This window comes from Cupressus sempervirens, chromosome 10 (assembly GCF_028749045.1).
Source record: "Cupressus sempervirens isolate cs-2001-9-10 chromosome 10, ASM2874904v1, whole genome shotgun sequence".
Taxonomy (NCBI): domain Eukaryota; kingdom Viridiplantae; phylum Streptophyta; class Pinopsida; order Cupressales; family Cupressaceae; genus Cupressus; species Cupressus sempervirens.
This window is the reverse complement of record NC_143127.1, coordinates 250,992,035-251,013,886: the sequence shown is the minus strand read 5'-3', so window position 1 is coordinate 251,013,886 and position 21,852 is coordinate 250,992,035. Positions and strand designations below refer to the sequence as shown.

At 36.5% G+C, this 21,852-nt stretch overlaps 1 protein-coding gene across 2 annotated transcripts in view; it reads left to right on the top strand.

Moving 5' to 3' along the window:
* The first annotated feature begins 373 nt into the window (after window positions 1-373).
* Window positions 374-21,852, top strand: part of LOC149533570 (Ribosomal protein L34) — a 44,963-nt gene continuing 23,484 nt past the window's right edge. The window contains exons 1-3 of one of the 2 annotated variants that reach the window (XM_089804603.1): window positions 374-763; window positions 934-964; window positions 1,111-1,188. In XM_089804603.1, the coding sequence (XP_089660729.1) occupies window positions 535-763; window positions 934-964; window positions 1,111-1,188 (338 nt within the window). In that variant the 5' untranslated portion in view covers window positions 374-534. The remainder of the gene's footprint in view (window positions 764-933; window positions 965-1,110; window positions 1,189-21,852) is intronic. The other variant, XM_089804604.1, reaches the window with a different exon arrangement.

The window sequence follows — 21,852 nt, the reverse complement described above, 5'->3', positions numbered from 1 at the left end:
GCTCAATTGAGATCTGGTTCCCACCGTTTGAGATGTGAAACTGGTAGATGGAAGGTCCCTAAAGAAGAGTGGGAGGACAATATTTGTAGATTTTGCAATGAGTGTGTGGTGGAAATAGAGTGGCACTATTTGAAGGATTGTACAACATACAAAGCCATTCACAACCAACACAAAGAAACGTTAAAAGTAAACAACATAAAAAATCTTTTCGAAGGACCAAGACTCCTCAAGAGGACCATTTTACTTATGCAGATTCAGAAACAAAAGAGACACGCTAGAGAAATCACATCAAATTGAATAGGAGTTTTATGTGGGTCCTTTAGACTTATAGCCTTGTGGACGTATTAAAAATCATACATTCAGTCATTCAATCCCCGATGTTTTTAAATTGAAAAAGCTAGCAAATAAAAATAACAAATCGCTTGATGTTATGTTGCGAAGCCGAGGGTTTCAGAACAGATTGAAAAACCTAAGGGGATATCTTGTCAGCTAATTGATGCGATCAGCAGCGGAGCTAAGAATTGAGGCACAGTCATGGCGCTCAAAACATTCCTTTCCCGTTGCTCAAGACCCCTCCTTTCTTACACACACTCCTATTCATCTTCTTCCCAAGCATGTCTCAACAACTTCAACAGCGCACCCTCACACCTGCTCTGGCACAACTTGCAAACAAAAATTTCGAAAGAAATGTTTCCTAAAGCATTTTTTGGCGCTAACAATGGCCTCTGTCCTTCACTTCTATTTCTCTTGCAACAACAAGATGGTAAGAGTTATTTATCGTCATTTTATCATGATTTATTAGGATTCAAGTACGGAACTTTGATAAATCTTTCAGGTTGATTCCACTAAATCATCACGAGTCAGTGATACTTTCTAGTTCTCTTTACATAGAGTTTTGAGAAATCTTTGTCGTTGTTGCTGTGTTGTGACTAGCATTGCTACCTGGAGCGCCCGACTGCGTAACGTAATACTGCTTACTGTTTTCTTTTTTCTTTTTAATTTTAACTAGTTAGATTTATTTATGGCTGAAATGTGAAATTTTATAGCATATATCCGAACTATTTATGATTAAATTGTGAGATTTCATTGCATATTTCTTACTTTCAACAGGCCAATGCAGCTTTTTCCAAAGAGGACATACCAACCCAGTAACATTAGACGGAAGAGAAATCACGGTTTCCTTGCAAGGTAATACTAATATCCACATTTGAGAACAGGTAGAGGATTTTGATGTGTATTCCAGTGACGTTTAATTTCTTCAAATAGTTATCTAGGAACCTACAAATCATCCAAACTACATGCTGCTCTAGTTTGAACCATCTAATTGGTCTTGAAATTTAGTTAAAAGGCACATACACTTACAAAAACGGACTCGGCATCACCCAGAATATCATGCTCAGATTCTTAATACCCTATCAAATGTCCTTTAATGTAGGAAAAACCGGGTGGTAAGATTCCAATTACATGTCCGTCACCTATATTGACTAGAAAGACAAGTAGAAAGAGTGATAACTTCAATGCTGCTCTACGCTTCCTGTCAAGTCTTCTTAAACTGAATTTTCAATTTTTCTTGGTTTCTTGGATGCAAGAAAAACATCTTCTAGGTACAAACATGTCCAACTTTATAGGGTACAAACATTTCCAACTTCCTGGAACCTGTCTATAGGCTTTCTAACGCTCTTCTATGCTTTTGGAAAGATCCTCTTCTGCAGTGGAACCTTCTTATGTGAAGTTGAAACATCAAAAGTTGGGATTGTTCACTTCTTCTGTTACTTTGATGTGGGTATTGGGACTACTACTTTCTATAGTTGGATTCGGTGTTTCGATTCCAAAACTACCCTGGCAGTTGAGCAATCACTGCTTCATCTTTATGTACCACTTGGCGTTGATTGATTTGACCTGATGGTTTTGGACTTGTTGATGCAGTTGCAGTCTTGTATATCACATACCAAATCTTCCACTGAAGATGTTGGATTTTCCAACCGATTTCTCTAAAACCTTCTAAAGGTTAGCCACTTCTCATGTTTAAAGGCCTTAAATCAGTTGCCAATGAACAATGATCAACCCTAGGGCTAGATCCTTCAGCACTTCTGATTTTGCAAAACCAAGGTTATTACTTCCGATTTTCAGCCAGCTATTGTGAAACAAAAATGTCCTTACTTGCTAAACCAAGAAAATGTAAAATGGTGCATTATATTCTCTGCTTTAATCTTGGGTTAAATGCTCTTCTTGTTCTGAGAATATAACGTTAACTTATCAGACAGAATTTTTGTTTTTGATTTTGATTGATCTCTGAAAAAAATATTCAAAATTTTCAGACCAGTGCCTTATTAGGGCTATAGAGTCACAGAATAACAAGAAAGTTACACCTTTTAGCAAACTTTTAGGTATACAATTCAAATAGGTATCAAACTCCCCTACCGGCTACACCTGTATACCTACATGAATTTGATGGATTCCATCAATTTCCCCTGTTATAGATTCTGATACAATTCTTTCTGAGATCTCTAACACCACACCACCCAAGACCCTTATGCTCAATTTAAAGCAATCTAATCTTTTCCTTAAAGAGATGCAACAAACTGAACATACATGATGGAAATACCATAGATTTGAAACACATGAAATTTGTCCATTTTATTTCAATAGGTTTTAGATTCAATATTATGGAGATAATTGTAACAGAAAATTATGAAGCTTTTCTGTATTCTGATTCAAAATTTGCTATTACAAACATGCAAAAAATTAAGACTGTATCTTTCTACAAGGGAGCAAACAAGCTTAAAGTCAAATGTCAGATTCTTCAGCCAATGAAATGGAAACTTGACTGGGGAGAAGGAGAAGCGATGTTCGCTTGTAAATGCTGAAAAATGCCAACCTGACTTGATTCTATTTCCAAGATTAGCAAAACTCTGCACCCCAGAATGTAAGGAACTGATGTTTTTGCAGGGAGACAACATCTGCAAAACTGAGTTGGTCTTAGTTAATTTTGATGACTGTTTGAAACACATGTTTGCATTATTCTTCATACTATTCCCATACTCCATATGTTTTATCTTCTAGCCATTGGAAATCTTGGATATAAGCAATCTTTTCATTCTGCTCAGTATTCTTTGCATCTAGTATTGCTTTGGCCTCTTTTCCATAGTTATCACCTACCACTTCCAAAACATGCATCTGAACCAAAATTGATTTCAATTGGCCCGTGTTCAAATCTTCATTATTACTGTATTGTCCCTTCTAGAATGTGACCTAGTTAAAATTTGTCAAACACAATTGCAAGCGCTAGGATTAGAAAGTTATCTTACCAAGTGGGAAATCTCTTTCATTCTGTTTGAATATAAATCCCGCAACCATGAAATAAGTACCCACACACACCCACATATATATGTGTACATATATGTGTATATATATGTATGTATACTTGTAGGTATGCAAGATTAATCAAACTTTTAGTTTCTCGTAAGTAAATAGAAAGATATGTAGACCTACCTATTCTGGAGTTGAGATAACAACATAGTCATACTATACTTAGGCATATGGTAGAAAAACATTTATAGTGTTTCAACTTTCATGGGCCATAACCTTAGTTAGTGTGTAAGATTCTCTTGCTTATTTTAGATTATTCAATATCTAAAAAATGTTTTGCCAAGCATTGTCAACTTTTGCATTTATCTTGGTTAACCTATGATCTACATTTTACATCCCTTCACTATTTGTTTATTTAACTCCTTTTTTCTTGCTACTAGAGTTTCTATGTCAGATGGAAATATGAGCTGAAGCTGAAGGAGAAGATACTAGGGGCATTGGTGCTCTTGTAAATACTTTCTGTCTGAGCTCTCAGATCCCTATCCTCTACTTCAAGCTTTATTCATTCTTTCTTTAATGCTTCATGATTTGATTGAAGCTTGTTAGTAGTAGCTTGACTGAAGAGGGCAGTATTGAATGCCAAAGCTGCAACTTCTGGGGGGGTGTCTGAAACTCTTCTCATCATTACCTCCCCTTTCAACTTGTCAAGATTCTGGATCACATTTGTCTTGTTTGTATTTGGAGCTAAGGCTTAAATTGCCAAGGTCTAAAACTTTGGATGAAACATTGAACAAGAGAAGTCATGCTACCTCCGTTCCCCTGAGATATACACTAGTTTATCTTGCTTCCTTAGTGCGGGAAACAAGGCCTGTGGCAAGTCCTCAGTTTGGGAGTAGAAGTATCCCACTCTCTTTCACTAATCAACACTTTCACAAGTTAGATCCCAAATGTATGTCCAAATTGGACAAGTAGCATATTACCATTACTAGTCTTTTTTCTTACTCGAAGCCTATCGTCCCAAAGTCCTCTTTGTGAATTCAAAAATGTATGCAAAGCAAATAATATCATTTAAGTTCCAATTTGTTTTGATGGGCTTTGATGACCATTAACTGCTGGTGCATCGTTTCTGCAAGGAAAGTAGCAAGATCAATTTATGTTTTGATCATTGGATTTTGAATGTCAACTGTCATGTACATAAATGGGATACACATACTAGCCTTTGCATCATGGCCCAAAATTTGGCATAGAGTATAATATCATTGTCTTAGCAAAATAATTTTCAATAGTACCCAGCTCAGGTTCCTTCTCTAATTTAGATATTGGAATGGCCTTTTTACCAGAACCCTTCACTCTGAACTTCGGCATTGTAGCTGTCTTGAAAGTGCATTGGTGCATTTCGTACTATTCTTTGAAAATGTTATGTATTAATTTTATTATTCTTATTTGTATTATTAAATCCTGTATCAGAAAGGGAAAATTACAACTTCCTCAGGGCTGCACTGCTCGTAAGTTCTCTGAATGGTTTGAAAACTGTGCTGACAATGAAATAAAACCACTGTCCCATCTCTCTTTGCATTTTCCAACCCTCACACCTCATAATTAATATTTTCTTCAACTGCGTACAGGGCATCAATGAGATTGATCCTTAGATCTCGAAAATCATTCTCCAACTATTTAATGACAATAGTCTTTTATAAGGTGTCTTCCACTGTATTGCTAACTCACGGAGTGTGGGTCACCTCCAAATAATTGAAGGAGCATCAACTTTTTTGTAATGACTTTAATATATTCATTCAAATCCCAAGCAGTAGTATCACCCTTTGTTATTGCATTGATAATTAATAACAAGTCACCCTCCAAATGAATTTTTGTGCCAATTTGATAGCAAATAGAGCAGCTTGAGCTTCTCCTTCATTATATGTCTTCTCTTTTAGGTTTTTGCCTCCAATTGCCATTATATTACCAGTCCATTCCTTTTACATGAAGCTTACACTTGATGGTTCCAAATTATGTTTTGATGCTCCATCAAAGTTCAATTTAATCTAACCTGTTGTTGTTAGTTTTGTGACCACTCCAACATGCTGAATAAAATACCAAGTATCCCTCTTTTGAACAAGGAAATCTCATATGCTAAATAACATGGCAATTGTGTGATCAAACAAGGCGATTCCAAGGTTCACAATGCAAACTAGTGACTTTGTGTTGGATATAAATTATAATTAAGTGAATGTGATGTGATTTACTGTAACCATGCGGGGATTATGCTATTCATTCAATGAGATATCAACTTTCTAAATGCCAATGATTTGGCAATTTCAGCTCTTCAACTTCAACTAATCCTAACAATACAAAGTGCGAAAAGGATTGGGTTTAGGAATCTAAGCCATTTCTATCTCTAACTCTATGGATGCAAGATATTATTATTGATGTGGTGAAACTAAAGCAACCCTTGCTTTTTCAACTTAAACAACTACACAAGAGAAGGTACAATCTTCTAAAGGTGCATAGATGATTTGAAATTTCTAACATTCATTCAAATACCCAATTTTGGTGCACTCCCAACCAAACTTAAGTGCTTGCAATGAGTTCAAACTAACCTTGCACCATTATTTGCAATCAACAAGTACCAAAAGATATGAACTTAAGGTTTCACCATAAATCAACAATAACTTCTTCCATTCCATTCATGTACTAAACCTGAATAACTTCTACTTAACATTAGCAAATCCTATTCTACACGAGAAAAAGGAAACCATGAACACTCAAAATAACACAAGAAATTCACTGTGCATTCAACTATGAATTTGCAACTACTTTGGCGACATTTTAGGAACAATTTCACCGAATCTTCCCCCATCACAAATGGAATGAGCAAGCATTATGTATGGGCCACAAGTACAATGGATGACTCAGATTGATTCAAGTTCAGTGATCCGAATTAAACAACATAAACCTAATTAGGGTTTACCCTAACTACCATGTACAAGTATTAAATGCTGACTAATGAGAAAATTACATTTCTTTTGAAGGCATATTGATTTGAGGATGAACTAATGAGAACATTTAAATTTGCAAAATATTAATGTACTGCACATTCCACTGGAATAACTTGATTGAATGATCTTGGACATGTGATATAGAAACCTCTGATTGGTTGAAGATGAGTGGATACCTTCTCAGCATTCTCTTGCAATCTTTGTTTCAACTCCACTTCTTCTATCCTTCAACTCTTGGAAATCTTCCCATTGACATGTTCCTGAACTTGTACTTGAAATATTTCCTGTGTTGATGCCTTGGCCTTGACCTGCATCCTAGCTTTCCTTATTCCATGAGACAAATATATATGCAGTCCAACCATCACCCTTGGTTGAGTTTTCCAACAAATTTGGATATACAACATTGATCATCACATTGATGATGCCTCCTTCTTTCCTGTTGTTTTTGTGATTGCCACAATTTTTCCTTCAAGCCCTTGGGGTTATTGATTTTGCACTTGCATTTCCAATTTCATTTTGATTTTCAATCTAAAACCTTTTCTTTTGCTTGTCACACCACTTGAGATTTCATGTTGGCATTGGATCTCCCTTGTGTTAATTACGGAATTCGTTTAGTTGTAGCTCAAACTTTGCAATTCCAATTCTTCTTTTGTCCTCATCTCGCTTGAAGTCTTGAAGTCATGATGCCTTCTTTTCTCGATGTTATCTTTGAGTTGCAATGATCCTTGCACATGAAGAGGCCTGGCCTGGAACATTCTTCTGCTTGTTACCTTGCCAAACAAGATAAAAACCTTAAGTTCATGACAATGAATATGAGCAAGTATTCTAAAATGTTCTTTCCTAATAATATGATTTCAATCTAGCATTGGGGTTGCATTTGGATGAAGGAATTCATAATCTCAACTTAATGGATTAACATTGAACAATTTCTAATTCTCATTTAAAATCCATTTGGAATTTTATCATGGCCTTATTTGCTTCAAACTCCAACCTGATTGATATTCTGGAAAACCTGGGCTGTTTAATGGCTGAAGTTTGCAATAATTTATACCCTCCAGGTTGTAGCTAGGAGATCTCCTTCATTTTCTTCTTTAATCCTTCTATCTACAGTGAGTTTGATTCTCAATTAGATGCCAAAGATTGTTTAATCTCAAATTTCCTTTCTGATTTTTGCACCTTATAATGTTTTCTCTGCTTTTGTAGTCAGTGTTTGAATTGCATTAGTGGTTTGAAATGAATTATTTGACTTTTCCTTTATAGGCTTCACTTTTAAGAAGCACGTCTATTGTAAACTTTACATTGGCTGACTTGATTTCAAATCAAACTAGTTTTGCAATTCGTCAATCCCCTTTCCTTGATCGACCTCATAATGCAATTCAAATTTTCTTTCATAATGCTGGGCAATTAGATTTGAATTTTTTTTTGTTTCCAACTTGTTAATCTTCTCACAAGGCCTACCTGACATTGAGGTTTAAATTTTTTTATTTGAGGCCATTGAATTTCTTGAAAGCCCTTAAAATAGAGCTGAAGTAGTTGGGTGGAATTTTGACATTGCTTGGAGTTGGAGCTCAGAATCCTGGGCAAAATTCTTGATATCTTTGAGCTTGGAGCCAAATTTTGAGTGGAATTCAGACCATTCTTGGGCTCAGCATTAACAATTGATTGCAAAATTTTCCTATGTGCTGGAGACACACGATGAAAGGATCAATCTTCTCACCCTGTTCTGATTTTGCCATGGCAATTTAAATGCTGTCAATTCATTGTTCTGATTTAACCTTGAACAAGTTGAACTTTGGTTTGTATCTTAGACTTTGCCCCAAAATGTTCAGCAGAATTTGACATAGTTTTGGGCTTGGAGCCCATCCGATCTTGCTTGGGCTTGAAGCTGCAAGGAGGTCAGGAATCGGACCTTGCTTGAGCTCCATGCCAGGATTGATCTCTAAGAAAACATTGAAAATCTAGCATCAAAGTTATGACTTGCTCTTGGCCTTTACTGTCGGAATTCCCACATCAGATTTCTTAGTTGAATTCAATTGCTACAAACAATTACAATTTGAATCCATGAGGTCTTGGTTTGCAAAGTTTGGAGCCCCAAAATGTCGGCTGGAAATCAGGGTGCTGTTGGGCTTGGAGCTCCAAGAAGGTTGGAAATCAAACCTGGCTTGGGCTCCAACTATGACTTCAATTCCAAAATTCCACTAAATGTTGAAGAATCCTTGTGCATCGCCCACATTTCGCCCACATTTCACATTGTTTTAAATTTGCATAAGGGCTGGTTGGAGGTTGGATTTTTATCATGGCTTCACCTGATTCCCTCTTACCATTAAGCAATTTTACTGATTTGCAGATTGAATTTCACTTTTGTAATGAGTTTGAGAGCCCCAATTTTAGGGTGGAAATCAGGGTGTGCTTGGGCTCTAAGCCCCAAGAAGAGGTAGGAAATTTGGCCTCTCGTGGGCTACTTCCCTAAGACTAATTTTGAAAATTTGATGGAGTGTTGGACATTTAACATGTAGAAATCATAATTAATCTTAGTTACAGGTTCGAGTTCGATTTGAAGTTCAAGTTCAAGGAAATTTTTGCAAAGGGCTTTGTGTTTGTTCCTACAAAACCATGTAATAATTTTTAAAAAAAAAAAAAAAAAAATATATATATATATATATATATATATATATATATATATATATATATATATATATATATATATATATATATATATATATATATATATATATATACACATATTTATGAAGCCTAAAAGCATAAGTTAAAATTAGAATGTCACATGGTATCATAAAATCATATGATTTAAACATTTAAACAACAAACACCATAGGCATAAACATTAAACTTGTAATCATAGCATCATGAATCGTGATTGTATCATCATATGTTTTAAGTTCAACATCAAAGGTTCAAAACATTAAAATTAAATCATGATTCATAATAGAAAGTTCAAGTATCATTGTTTCAAGTTCAACTAATGGATTAAAATTTATTAATATTGATCTTCTTTAATCTTCTTCTTCTTCTTCTTCTTCCTCCGCTCCTCCTCCCTCCTCCCCTTCGTGGTTCTTCGACATTAGTTGATTCAGCAACAGAGCTAGGCCAATGGGATCAGCAGCAGCAATAATAGTATTGACATCAAAATCTTCGAAATCTTCAATTGAAAGCCGAGATGTAGAAGAATCCAAGTCCACCAACTCTGCATTTACACCCTACCTCTTCGTCTCCCCTTCTTTGTATTCATTAGTCTTGTGCGAGAGGAGATGCAAGGTGTACAACACAAATACCAAGCTCTCCACTCTTTTTGATTGCAACGTATTGCACTTCACTGAGTGGATGAAAGAATATGTGCTCCAATTTCTTTCTGATTCAGATGAACTAGCAGCTTAAAAGACATGACCAAGTAAACAATTAAAATAAAGTCTAAATTATGTATCTTGAATCTTAGAATTTCCAACAATTTATGAAGACTAAACTAATAGTAATTTAAAAAAAATTAAACTTACTTGTGACATCACTTTGATTCAAGGGGCTGCAACATTTGGAATCTTTGGCCATGGAGGTACCACCAGCTATGAGCTTCCTTACTAAACTGATGACGAAGAGCATCATTACTTAATTTTTTGCATCCACAAACTGTATGAACTCATCCGTAATCAAATCTCACATATCATCATCAAGAAAGAGTTTCAAATGCTGTCTTGTATCCATCAAACATTTCTAAATCTCTATAGGGTGATAGCCTTCCTGGTAGATAAATATATTAGGTGCTATAGTATTTGGGCATCAATGCATAGGCAAACAGATGTAGAGGAGAGTTCATTTTGTTCCATCGTTCTACAACAATTGCTTGCAATTGTTTGAAGGAGGTCTCTTGAGGATCTTGCTCTTTGTCATTTACAATTTGCTTGATCTTCTCAAGCATTGAGTCTTTGCCATCATAGATCTCTCCAAGTCAAGGCCTATCCATGTCGGCGTACCTAGGCATGATTATAATAGGCTCAGTGAGTTTAATGAGATATTCCACACATTTCCACCATAAGTCATCCAATGTCCTAAGCTTTAGTTTGGATGCCCTCTCACTGTTGCTTTGCCTCCTTATAGCCCAATTGTTGCTGATTACTATATTGGAAAATGCCTCTTTCACTTCCATAAGTCGTCTGAAGATGATTACATTTGATGCAAAATGTGTCTAAACAACTTGTAATAGAAAATATAGCAAAGAAAAATAAAACTATTAGGTACAGAGTTTAAAAAATAATGGACATTACACAATCAAAAAATAGAAATTGTAAGATACTATTTAAAAAAAATGTAACGTCTCCATCTTTTTAGCATCTCAGTGGAGTTCTTAACCTTTACATTCTCCGAAGGTTAAGTGGAGAAATAAGGAGAAATTGATTACATTAATTTCTTATAAGTCATTAAATAAATTAAAATTAAAAGGTGACTTTATATTTAATTAATTTAATTTTTTAGAAGAACAATTAATTATTGTAAAGGGGGAAGCTTTTAGAGAGTGCATTTCTAGAAAAACAACATATTTTATTTTTTTCTAGAAGGGTGAGGGAAAAGAATAAATAGAGGTGAAAGCTTCATTGCTAGGCATCCAATTGTTGTAAATTGCATTTGATATAAACTTGGGAGAAGAAACTAAGGGTTTCTGATTTCAGTTAGCCATTGGAGAGCGTCAATTCTTCAGTGTTGCAACCATTTGAGGTGGTGAAATATCCACTGAATTTGGCATTTAGGAGAGCTTCATTCTGGAGTTCAATTTGTGCTTAAATTGGAGAATACATTTATTGTTGGCTGCTACAGGCCACGCTACAGTACCCGCGCTATAGTATTTATGCTTGATTCCAATTGCAACAATCATCTCCATCCTGGGGCATCACTATTATCAAGTTCCTCTTGCAACTATTAGCAGTTAGCATTGTAATTTTAGGCATATAATTTTGCTGTTGTAAGTGATAATTCAAAATCAGATTTGGCATTGCTGTAGTCATTATTGTAAGCCCATTTGTCTTGGCAAACTCATAGCAACATTGTACATGGGAATGAATTCAATAAAGGAGATATATGTTGCATACCATTTGTTTGACGAAATGGCCATCTAATAGCATATATGATTAGCATAATAGTTGTATGCCAATTGTTTGTAAAAATTTTAGTTGGCTGTAGGTATGCATTGCATATCCAGTTTCCATGTATATGCATTAAAAATACCAAAAAGAATTGCACTTGCATATTAGTTCATTATAAGAGGCATTGTAATATCATTTGTGAACATTCTAAATTTCTTAGTATCATTCAAACTATACCAAACAATCTAAAACACAAAAAAATTAGAAAAGAGAAAGGCAACATACAAGTGTTGACAATATTCCTTGTGCTAAAATTAGTCAGTTTGGGTAAGGGATATTTCATTGGTATCAAAGCTAAATCCTGCCATCTTGAGGGCTTAGCAATCACATGCAACCACCTGGGGTTGGCTCTCATAGATTCTACGCTTGCAGGCAAGCTTTGTTTGACAAGGAACAAGATTTTGACAGGTAGCCAGACACCATGGGTGACAGGCAAGAGCATAGCCCACCAAGAGACAATAGGAATGAGGATCAGGTTACAAGTGAATTTTTCAGAGCAATGGTTACAGGACAAGAGCGGATGGCTCAGTCTTTGCAGGCATTCACCACCATGGTTGGGCGCATGAACCCACAAGACAGACGAAATTAGGAACAAGGGGATAACTGGAGTGTAGTGGGATCACCTAAAGCTCATAGAACTCTTTCTAGAACAACAAACAAGCCCACACGTTCTACCTTTGTTAAAGAGGAACCAATAGAGGAGCCAACAGAGGAAGGGACATTTGCAGATATCTTACCGGGGGTTGGAATGTTATTGCCTTGGAGGGCCTCCCTATAATAATAGGCCAGGCCTGTGATATTGTATTGCATATGGGGTTCCTGGGATCACTCACATGTGGCACCCTAGGTGGTTAGGATCTGTCTGGGTGATTCTATACGTAATATGGTCCGGGCGGGCATGGCGCGCTGCTCGATAGGCGATCTAGAATAATTTGCTTATAGCCGAATGGTCCCAGCTAGTCTTGGCTAGTATGGCCTTATGGACTATAGACATTGCTTGGAAGTAAAGTAAACTATGGGCTTTCACTTCGCTTGGAGTTAGATTGGCGATTGGCTATCCTGTTTCTTTATGGATGCTAATGATGAATGGGAATTATTGGCACCGTAGGTACGACAGAGAATGACTTTTGAGAGGTTTGTGAACCAAAGAAGAGAACACTACCGTGCAGTCAGACAGAATAGGAGACCTTGTGGCGAGGATAATGAATTAGAGCGGGGTACAGGGAAGCTTTCCTTGACTACATTTGATGGGAGTAGCAGAATGATAGTGAAAGCTTGGATTCACAAACTTGATACATTCTTAGCACTGAGACCTATGACAGAAGTGGAGGCAATAAAATATGCCACGCTACATTTAGAGGGTGCTCCACATGATTGGTAGTACCATGGGATGGTTACCCTTCAGCATAACCAAGTGACTTCATATCAGGACTTCGTAGACAGGTTGGTAGAGAGTTTTGATAAGAAGGATCCAGAAGTCTACTTCAAGGAGTTGGCACGGTTGAAACAGACAAGTGGATTAGAGTATTTCATTGGTGACTTTTAGAGGCTATCCGTTATGGTGCCAGATATATCAAATAGTAGATTGGTTGTTTTGTTCACAGAGGGATTATCTGAACCGCTGAAGGGTTGGGCAGAAGCCTTTGATCCATTCAATTTGTAAGAAGCGATTAAGAAGGCTAGAAGTATGGAACAAGTAGCCCCAGTAAATAAATTTCAGTCAAAGGGTGCATCATCTATCAAAGACAAACCATTCTTCAAGAAACCTAAGAGGAATGAAACACAGGCTGAAAATAAAGATAAATCATTTGCTCCTTTGGATAGAGAGACATTGAATGGTTTAAGGAAGAAAAAACTTTGTTTTTATTGTAAAGGATCTTATGACATGAACCATGACTATCCTTTGAGGCCAAAGGGGAAAGCAAATAGGGTTATGTGGGCTTATTATGAGTATTTTGATTCTGAAAATTGAGACCAACAATTTGAAAATGAGGAATCAATTGAAGAAAAGGAAGGCACAAATGATATAGGTGATGAGAAGAAGACTGAGGGTAGACTTAAGGAGGTCCATCTCACTAGTGTACAACAAGAGGGATCATTCAGGATGAGAGAGGTATTGGCTGGCCAACGAGTTATTACTTTGCTTGATATAGGTGCTATTCACAATTTTATTGATTCCAGATTGATTGAGAGGCGTGGGGTACAGACAGAGCAATTTGAGGGTCTAAGAGTGAGGGTAACTAATGGCTACATCCTCAAATGTGAGAGGAAGATTATAGGTTTGCCCGTAAAGATCAACAATTTTGATTTCAAAGCAGATTTTTATGTTGTTAACATAGGTGATACAGATTTGGTCTTGGGTATGACTTGGTTACATGACATAGGAGAGTTCAGTCTCAATTTGAGAGATATGGAGATGAAGTTTCAGTCAGAGGGGAAAACCTATATACTTAAGGCCATTCGTGATAGTGGGTTTAGGAAGATGTGTTGCAGACGCATGGAGAGCTTGTTGAGACATGACCAGGTTGAGTGGGCAGCCCATTGCACTTTAATGCCATCACAGGGGTAGCAAAAATCAGAATATCACCTAGACATATAGAAACTTAGACATACAGAAATTGAGAATTAAGCACTACAAGGTTTTCAACGAAATAACACTAGGTAGACCTCTAGATAGAGGTATTGAGCATATTATTGAGTTAAAGCAGGGTGCTAAACCCATCATGATCACATCCTACAGGCATCCAAAGAGATTGAAGGATGAGATCGAGAAAATCATCAAAGAACTACTTGCTATGGGGCACATTAGGCCAAGTAAGTCACCTTTCGCTTCTTCTGTGGTTTTGGTGAAGAAGAAGGATGAAACTCTTAGGATGTGCATAGATTACAGGGTGTTGAAGAAGAAGACTATAAAAAATGGGTGCCCCATCCCACGGATTGAAGAGTTATTAGATGAGTTTCATGGAGTATGTTTCTTCTCCAAAATTGATTTGAGATTAGGCTATCATCAGATCCAAGTCAGAGAACAGGATGTAGAGAAGACGACATTTAGATGTCATTGTGGCCATTTTGAGTTTGTAGTTATGCCATTTGGGCTAACTAATGCTCCAGCTACTTTTCAATCCACAATGAATGGGGTTTTTCAGCATCAGTTGAGGAAATTTGTGTTCGTCTTTTTTGATGATATCTTGGTGTATAGTAGGACATGGGATGAACATGTGCGACACTTAGACACTGTGAGCATTCTGAGCAGGGAGTCCTTGTATGAAAAGGAGTTCAAATGTGATTTGGGATTATTAGAGTTATTATATTTGGGTCACATTATCAATGCTCAGGGAGTACGCATGGATCCTAAAAAGATTCATGTTATTATTGAGTGGCCTACTCCAGTGAACCTGACACAGTTGAGAGGATTTTTGGGGTTGTGTGGGTTCTACAGGAGGTTTGCTAGTGGATATTCCAAGCATACAGTACGCTTGACGAACTTGATGAGAAAGGGGGCTTTTTTATGGGCTCTTGAGGCACAAGAGTGTTTTGATAAATTCAAGGAGTTGATGACTTCTTGTCCAGTGCTAGCATTACCAGATTTTTGTAAACCTTTTGAGTTGCACTTTGATGCATTTGGCGAAGGTGTTTGAGCAATGCTTATGCATGGCAAACACCCCAATCGCTTATGAGAGTAGGAAGCTCAGGGGGCCTGAGAGGAGCTTCAACATTTATGATAAGGAAATGTTGGCCATAATGCATGCTTTGGCTAAAATCAGACAGTATTTAGTGGGTAGCAAATTCAACATAAAAACCAACCATAATAGCTTGAAACATTTCCTAGGGCAACGAGATCTTAATGACAGTCAACAGAATTGGGTAAGTTAATTACAGGCATATGAATTTGATATTACCTATTTCAAGGGGACACAGAATGTAGTAGTAGATGTCTTGTCACGAAGATCCCACTTGAGCTTGATGATCGATATATTAGAGGATTGGAGACATTTGATCTTTGTAGAGTATGCAAAGGATACATGGGCATTGGGATTCATAGATGGATTGATCCAGAATAGTGATTTCACCCTTGTGAATGAGATCATCTTTTACAAAGGGCGCATTTATTTGGTGCCAGCGTCAAAGGTGATGAGGATGGTGTTGAGAGTTTATCATGACTCACCTATGGCAGGACATCTAGGTTTTTACAAAACCTATCGACAAATTTGTGAGCGTTTTTCTTGGAAAGGGCTCAAAGATGAGCTGTTGCAATATTTTAGAGAGTGTCCTACTTGCCAACAAAATAAACAAGAGCACTCTTATCCAGCCGGCTTACTTAAGCCACTTCCGATTCCTCACAGGAAGTGAGAGTGTTTATCCATGAACTTCATCACAGGACTGCCGAGAGCCTAGGGTAGAGACTGTATATATGTTGTCGATCGGCTTACAAAGTTTGTCCACTTCTTTCCAATCAACACTACATACACTGCTACATAGGTGGCAGATTTATTCTTCAGAGAGGTATTTAGGTTGCATGGTTTACCTTGGAGCATTGTCAGGGATAACAGGGTTATGAGTCACTTCTGACAGGAGTTGTTCAGATTGTGCAAGACATAACTCACTCCGAGTACTAGCTACCACCCCCAGACAGATGGTTAGACTGAGATAGTGAATAAATGGGTGGAGGGATACCTCAGGAATTACATAGCAGGGCAATATAAGGCTTGGGTTAAGTGGATATATCTATGTGAATATTGTTATAATTCCACTTATCACATGTCTATCCAGATGTCACCATTCATGGCATTATATGAATATGAGGCACCTAGTTTCATGGATTTGTTGCTATTAGATAGTAGAGTGCCTAGTGCTCGAGACTTATTACAGGAGAGCCAGGACATTGTGAAGGATCTTAAGGATAATATCACTAAGGCACAGAATCAACAGAAGCAATATGTTGATCAAAGGAGGACTGAGTGAACTTTTGAGGTAGGTGATATGGTGTATTTGATGCTGCAGCCTTACTGCTAGTCCACTCTCAAGAAGAGTGGTGCCGAAAAACTTAAGCTACGTTATTGTGGGCCTTTTAGGGTGATTGGGAGAGTTGGAGAGGTAGCTTACGAGTTGGATTTTCCAGCAGAGCAGAGTCCATAATATTTTTCATGTGTCAAGTCTCAAAAAGGCATTAGGACACCAGATTGTTCCTTCTATAGTGCTTCCCCCCTTGGATGATGAGGGGAAATTGGTTTTAGTACCAGAGGCTATCGTTGAGTTCAGGGAGAGGAATTTGAGAAGACGTACTATCAGGGAGTACTTGGTGAAGTGGAAGGACCTGCCAATAGAGGATGCCACTTGGGAGAGTGAAGAAATTTTGCAGCATCCAGAGTTAAGATTGTTTGGGGACAAGCAATTTCAAGAGGGACAGATTGTAATGTTCTCATCTTTTTAGCATCTCAGTGGAGTTCATAGCCTTTACATTCTCCGAAGGTGGAGTAAAGAAATAAGGAGAAATTGATTAAATTAATTTCTATTAAAGTCATTAAATAAATTAAAACTAAAAGGTGATTTTATATTTAATTAATTTAATTTTCCAGAAGCACAACTAATTATTGTATTGGAAAAGGGGAAGCTTTTAGAGAATGCATTTTCTAGAAGTACAACTAATTATTGTTTTGGAAAGGGGGAAGCTTCTAGAGAGTGCAATTAAATAATATTTTATTTCCTTCTAGAAGGGTGAGGGAAAAGAATAAATAGAGGCAAAAGCTTCATTGCTAGGCATCCGATTATTGTCACTTGCATTTGATATAAACTTGGGAGAAGAAACTAAGGTTTTCTGATTTCAGTTAGCCATTAAAGAGCGTCAATTCTTCAGTGTTGCAACCATTTGAGGTGGTGAAATATCTACTGAATTTGGCATTTAGGAGAGCTTCATTTTGGAGTTCTATTTGTGCTTAAATTGGAGAATACATTTATTGTTGGCTGCTACAGGCCGTGCTACAGTACCTGTGCTATAGTATTTATGCTTGATTCCGATAGCAACTTTCATCTCCATCCTTCGGCATCACTATTATCAGGTTCCTCTTGCAACTATTAGCAGTTAGCATTGTAATTTTAGGCATATAATTTTGCTGTTGTAAATGATAATTCAGAATCATATTTGGCATTGCTGTAGTCATTATTGTAAGTCCATTTGTCTTGGCAAACTCATAGCAACATTGTACATGGGAATGAATTCAATAAAGGAGATATGTTGCATACCATTTGTTTGACGAAATGCCATTTAATAGCATATATGATCAACATAATAGTTGTATGCTAATTGTTTGTAAAAATGTTAGTTGGCTGTAGGTATGCATTCCATATCTAGTTTCCATGTATATGCATTAAAAAATATCAAAAAGAACTGCACTTGCATATTATTTCATTGCAAGAGGCATTGTAATATCATTTGTGAACATTCTAAATTTCTTAGTATCATTCAAACTATATCAAACAATCTAAAACACAAAAAAATCAGAAAAGAGAAAGGCAACATGCAAGTGTCTGACAATATTCCTTGAGCTAAAATCAGTCAGTTTGGGCAAGGGATATTACAAAAAAATAAATTACTAACTTGAGTTTGAGTTCACTTGCCTTCAGCAACTCGAAACATGAGAACATTGTGAATATTCCTTGAGATGTGGTGGTTTGCGATGACCATATGGATGTCGTCAACTTCTGCATACACCTCCTTGATCCACTCGATACTCTTCCCAATCTTTTGTAGCATAAGATTGAGTGGATGGACAACACAAGGTGTCCAAAAAATATGATGGTATCTCTCTTCAACCAACAAACCAACAGTTCTACAATTCTTTGCGTTGTCTGTTATAACTTGGACAACGCTTCTAGCTCCCACTTCTTCAATGACAGACGAGAATATTAGCTATAAATTTCCCATCTTTTACTTGCTTCTCACAATCCATTGCTTTCAAAAATATTGCCCCTTTAAGGGATACCACCAAAACATTGATAAATGGACGATTTCTAGCATCTTTCCACCTATCTGAAATAATTGTTACCCTTATCTCAATCCATGAATCCTTTATGGGCTTCAGTTGCTCATCACTCAACTTGACCACTTGATCCAACAAGGTGGTTCATACTCTCTCAAAATCGGCACCAGTTTGAACCTTGCAAGAGCTTCATTAGCACTTCTTGACATCCTCTTGAAATATGGAGAGGGAATAAGATTAAAAGACAATCCATTTGTATACAAGTATCTTGTCGCATCAATGTCAACAATTTCCCTACTTTGATCTTGAAATGCAGTTTCTAGATGTCCCTTTCTTTTGTGTGTAAGGGGTGCTTCATATTGAGAATTAGGGGCAACTGAGGTATTATAGAAGGGGTGATCTTCTATCGCAACATCTGTAGTGGATTTCATTCCCTTTGCTCTTTTCAATGATATTTTTCCTATGTTCTTCTCTCTCTTTTGCTTCTTCATGCTCTTGATTGTATTTTAATAGTAATGAATTTGGCACATGTGCATTTTCTCTTGGACATTTCTTTACTCCTCTTCCAAAGTATCCACACAAATGGCCCACCACACAAAAATATAAACGATTTCTTTCTACATCACAACCCCGACATTTCCAACAGAAAGCACCACCTACTAGAAGAGCACGTACAATATCCACATACTAACACAAAGGAGAATCACAATGGGGTTCTATTCTTTGTTGGGTATCATCATTGCCTATTGATGAAGAGGTAGATCCTATCGAAGTTCCTTTTCCTATGGCAAGAAATTTTATACATATTGACAATGAAATTTTAGGGAAAACAATGGTTAGATCCTATTAGCAATAAAAGATAAATGAAAAAAATAAAAAACTTAAACAAAACAAAAAGAAAACGAAACAAAGACTTACCTCTTCTTGCCATTCTAAGCTTGCAAGGTGTATGAATAAGGCACAAGCACTTAAAGATTGCTCACAAACCAATCTTTCAACTCCTTGCACAAACTCTTGCTCAATCACCTATTTTCTCTTGCTTAAGACAAAATAACCTACCTGCACACCACAAATGAGTGTTAGAAGCCAATATAAGCCTTTTACATTCACTTTTTAGGGTTAAGCAACCCAAAATATTATAAAATATGCCAAAAAAGATCCACTTTTCCACTTTCTACAGGGCTCAATTCTATGCAGTTCACAGGAAGTTTGATTTGTGGCAATGCAAGTTCACTTAAGTTTGATAATTATTGGGACTAGTTCGAACTTGGGGGCAAAAAATTAAACCTTGGTCAAAGCAATGTTCAAATTGTACCTAAACTAGGTACTGGTTCGAACCCTAACTTGGTCTAGAGGGCATATAGCCAAACCAGGGCGACTAAGGAATTAGTCCTTGTTTTCTTTAATTTTCATCAACACTCTATCTAATTCCCAATGTTTGCCCAAGTTTTTCCTAAAAAAGGATATTGAATCTCAATCGTGGATCTTGAATTGTACTTATAACTGACTTACATCTCAAACTTGTCCAAAATTTCTACATTATCAACCTTTAAGACCTTGAAATGCTGCCAGAGTAAAACTGAAATTTACACTAACTACTAACTGTCAAAGCAAAAAGAGGGGATCCCCATTTGCAATGGGCACGTGTTGTAGAACACAACCACATTTATCCAACTTTAACCAATCTACAACCATGTTTGCTCTCATTGAATTGTACTTATAACTAACTTACATCTCAAACTTGTCCAGAATTTCTACATTATCAACCTTTAAGACCTTGAAATGTTGCCAGAGTAAAACTAAAATTTACACTAACTACTAACTGTCAAAGCAAAAAGAGGGGATCCCCATTTGCAATGGGCACGTGTTGTAGAACACAACCACATTTATCCAACTTTAACCAATCTACAACCATGTTTGCTCTCACATTTGGATTTACCCAAAGGCCAGTTAATAGGTCCAGAGGTGATACATTTTGGTGATAGTTATGCTCTTATACTTGGAGACATTGCAATTCCATGATCTTGAGCAAGCTTATTCAAGAGCTTATGTATCTGTGGAAACATTGAGTACTAGTCCCAAGCTCTTGTAAAATTATCTTCCTTCAGGCCCCATCTTATCTTTGGAGAGGGTATTGTGCTGGTTCAATTTGTTTAGATTCTTATACCTTACATACATGCCATGTCTTTATTTCTGTAATACCCCTTCTACTAGGGTTAACTTGAGATGAGTAAAACTTGCAAAAAAATGTCAGAATCAAAACAATAATAGGTTTAAATATAACATTCTACCCCAAATTTAACCCAAACCTTAAGGACCTCCAAATCAGGTTTCCTAACCTTTGGTTATTCCACAGTCTTCTTTGTAATGCAACCCTTAAGGTTTCTTCTTGGAAGAGACATACCCTATCCAAGGCCTTATTACATATGCATATGTTGACTCATTAGAATATTTGGGCACAAGGAGATTATATTAATCATGGTGATGTTGGTTGGATGGAGATCATTCTCTCATACCAACATTTCAACATTATGTTGATCTTTGGCATGTCAATCAAATGGAGATTATCAATCTCACATATTGACTTTATAGAGATTCATCAATCTTGGTCATCAACATTATTAGATTTCAACAATCCATTGAAACGTATGAATTATTTTTGGATTTGATTGTGTATGTTTTTTAACATCGACGTTTTGGATTACACTCCGTGATCCATCATCAGGATGAGAGAATGAGAAAACAAATTATTATGTAGACCATGCCACACTTAGGAGGCTTAAAAGGAGGGAGAAGGGAGGCCCAAAGAACGAAAAAATACAAAAATAATAAAAAGCAATATGATTTAATAAAAAGAATGAATATAAAAAACAAAAATAAGGTCTTGCTTATTAACTTTTTCTTATAGGTTATGTGTTAGCTTTAGAGGTTTTTGTTATGAGTTTTTCAATCTTTTATTGAATTACTCATTAGTTTTTTCAATGTTTTTTGTTGTATTTTTGTTGTGCTTAATTTTTTTCATCTTTGGTTTGTGCCCTTCATTCTCGTCTAGGTTTTTGTTTCTTTTTTCACATTTGTATAAAGTTACAGACTTGGTGGTTTTCGTCCTTATTTCATTTGATATTTATTTGTTGGACTTAAATGGTCATCTATATTTTGACTATTTATTACTTATTTTTGTTTTATTATTCATTCTTTTTATTAAATCAGATTGCTTTTTATTATTTTTTGATTTTTTCATTCTTTGGGCCTCCCTTATCCCTCCTTTTATGCCTCTTGATTGTGGCTTGTTTTGCATAATAATATGTATTCTTACATTCTCTCATCTTGATGATGGATCATGGAGAGTGATCCAAAACATCGATGCTAAAAAACATACACAATCAAATCCAGAAATAGTTCATACAAATCTTTAGGCAT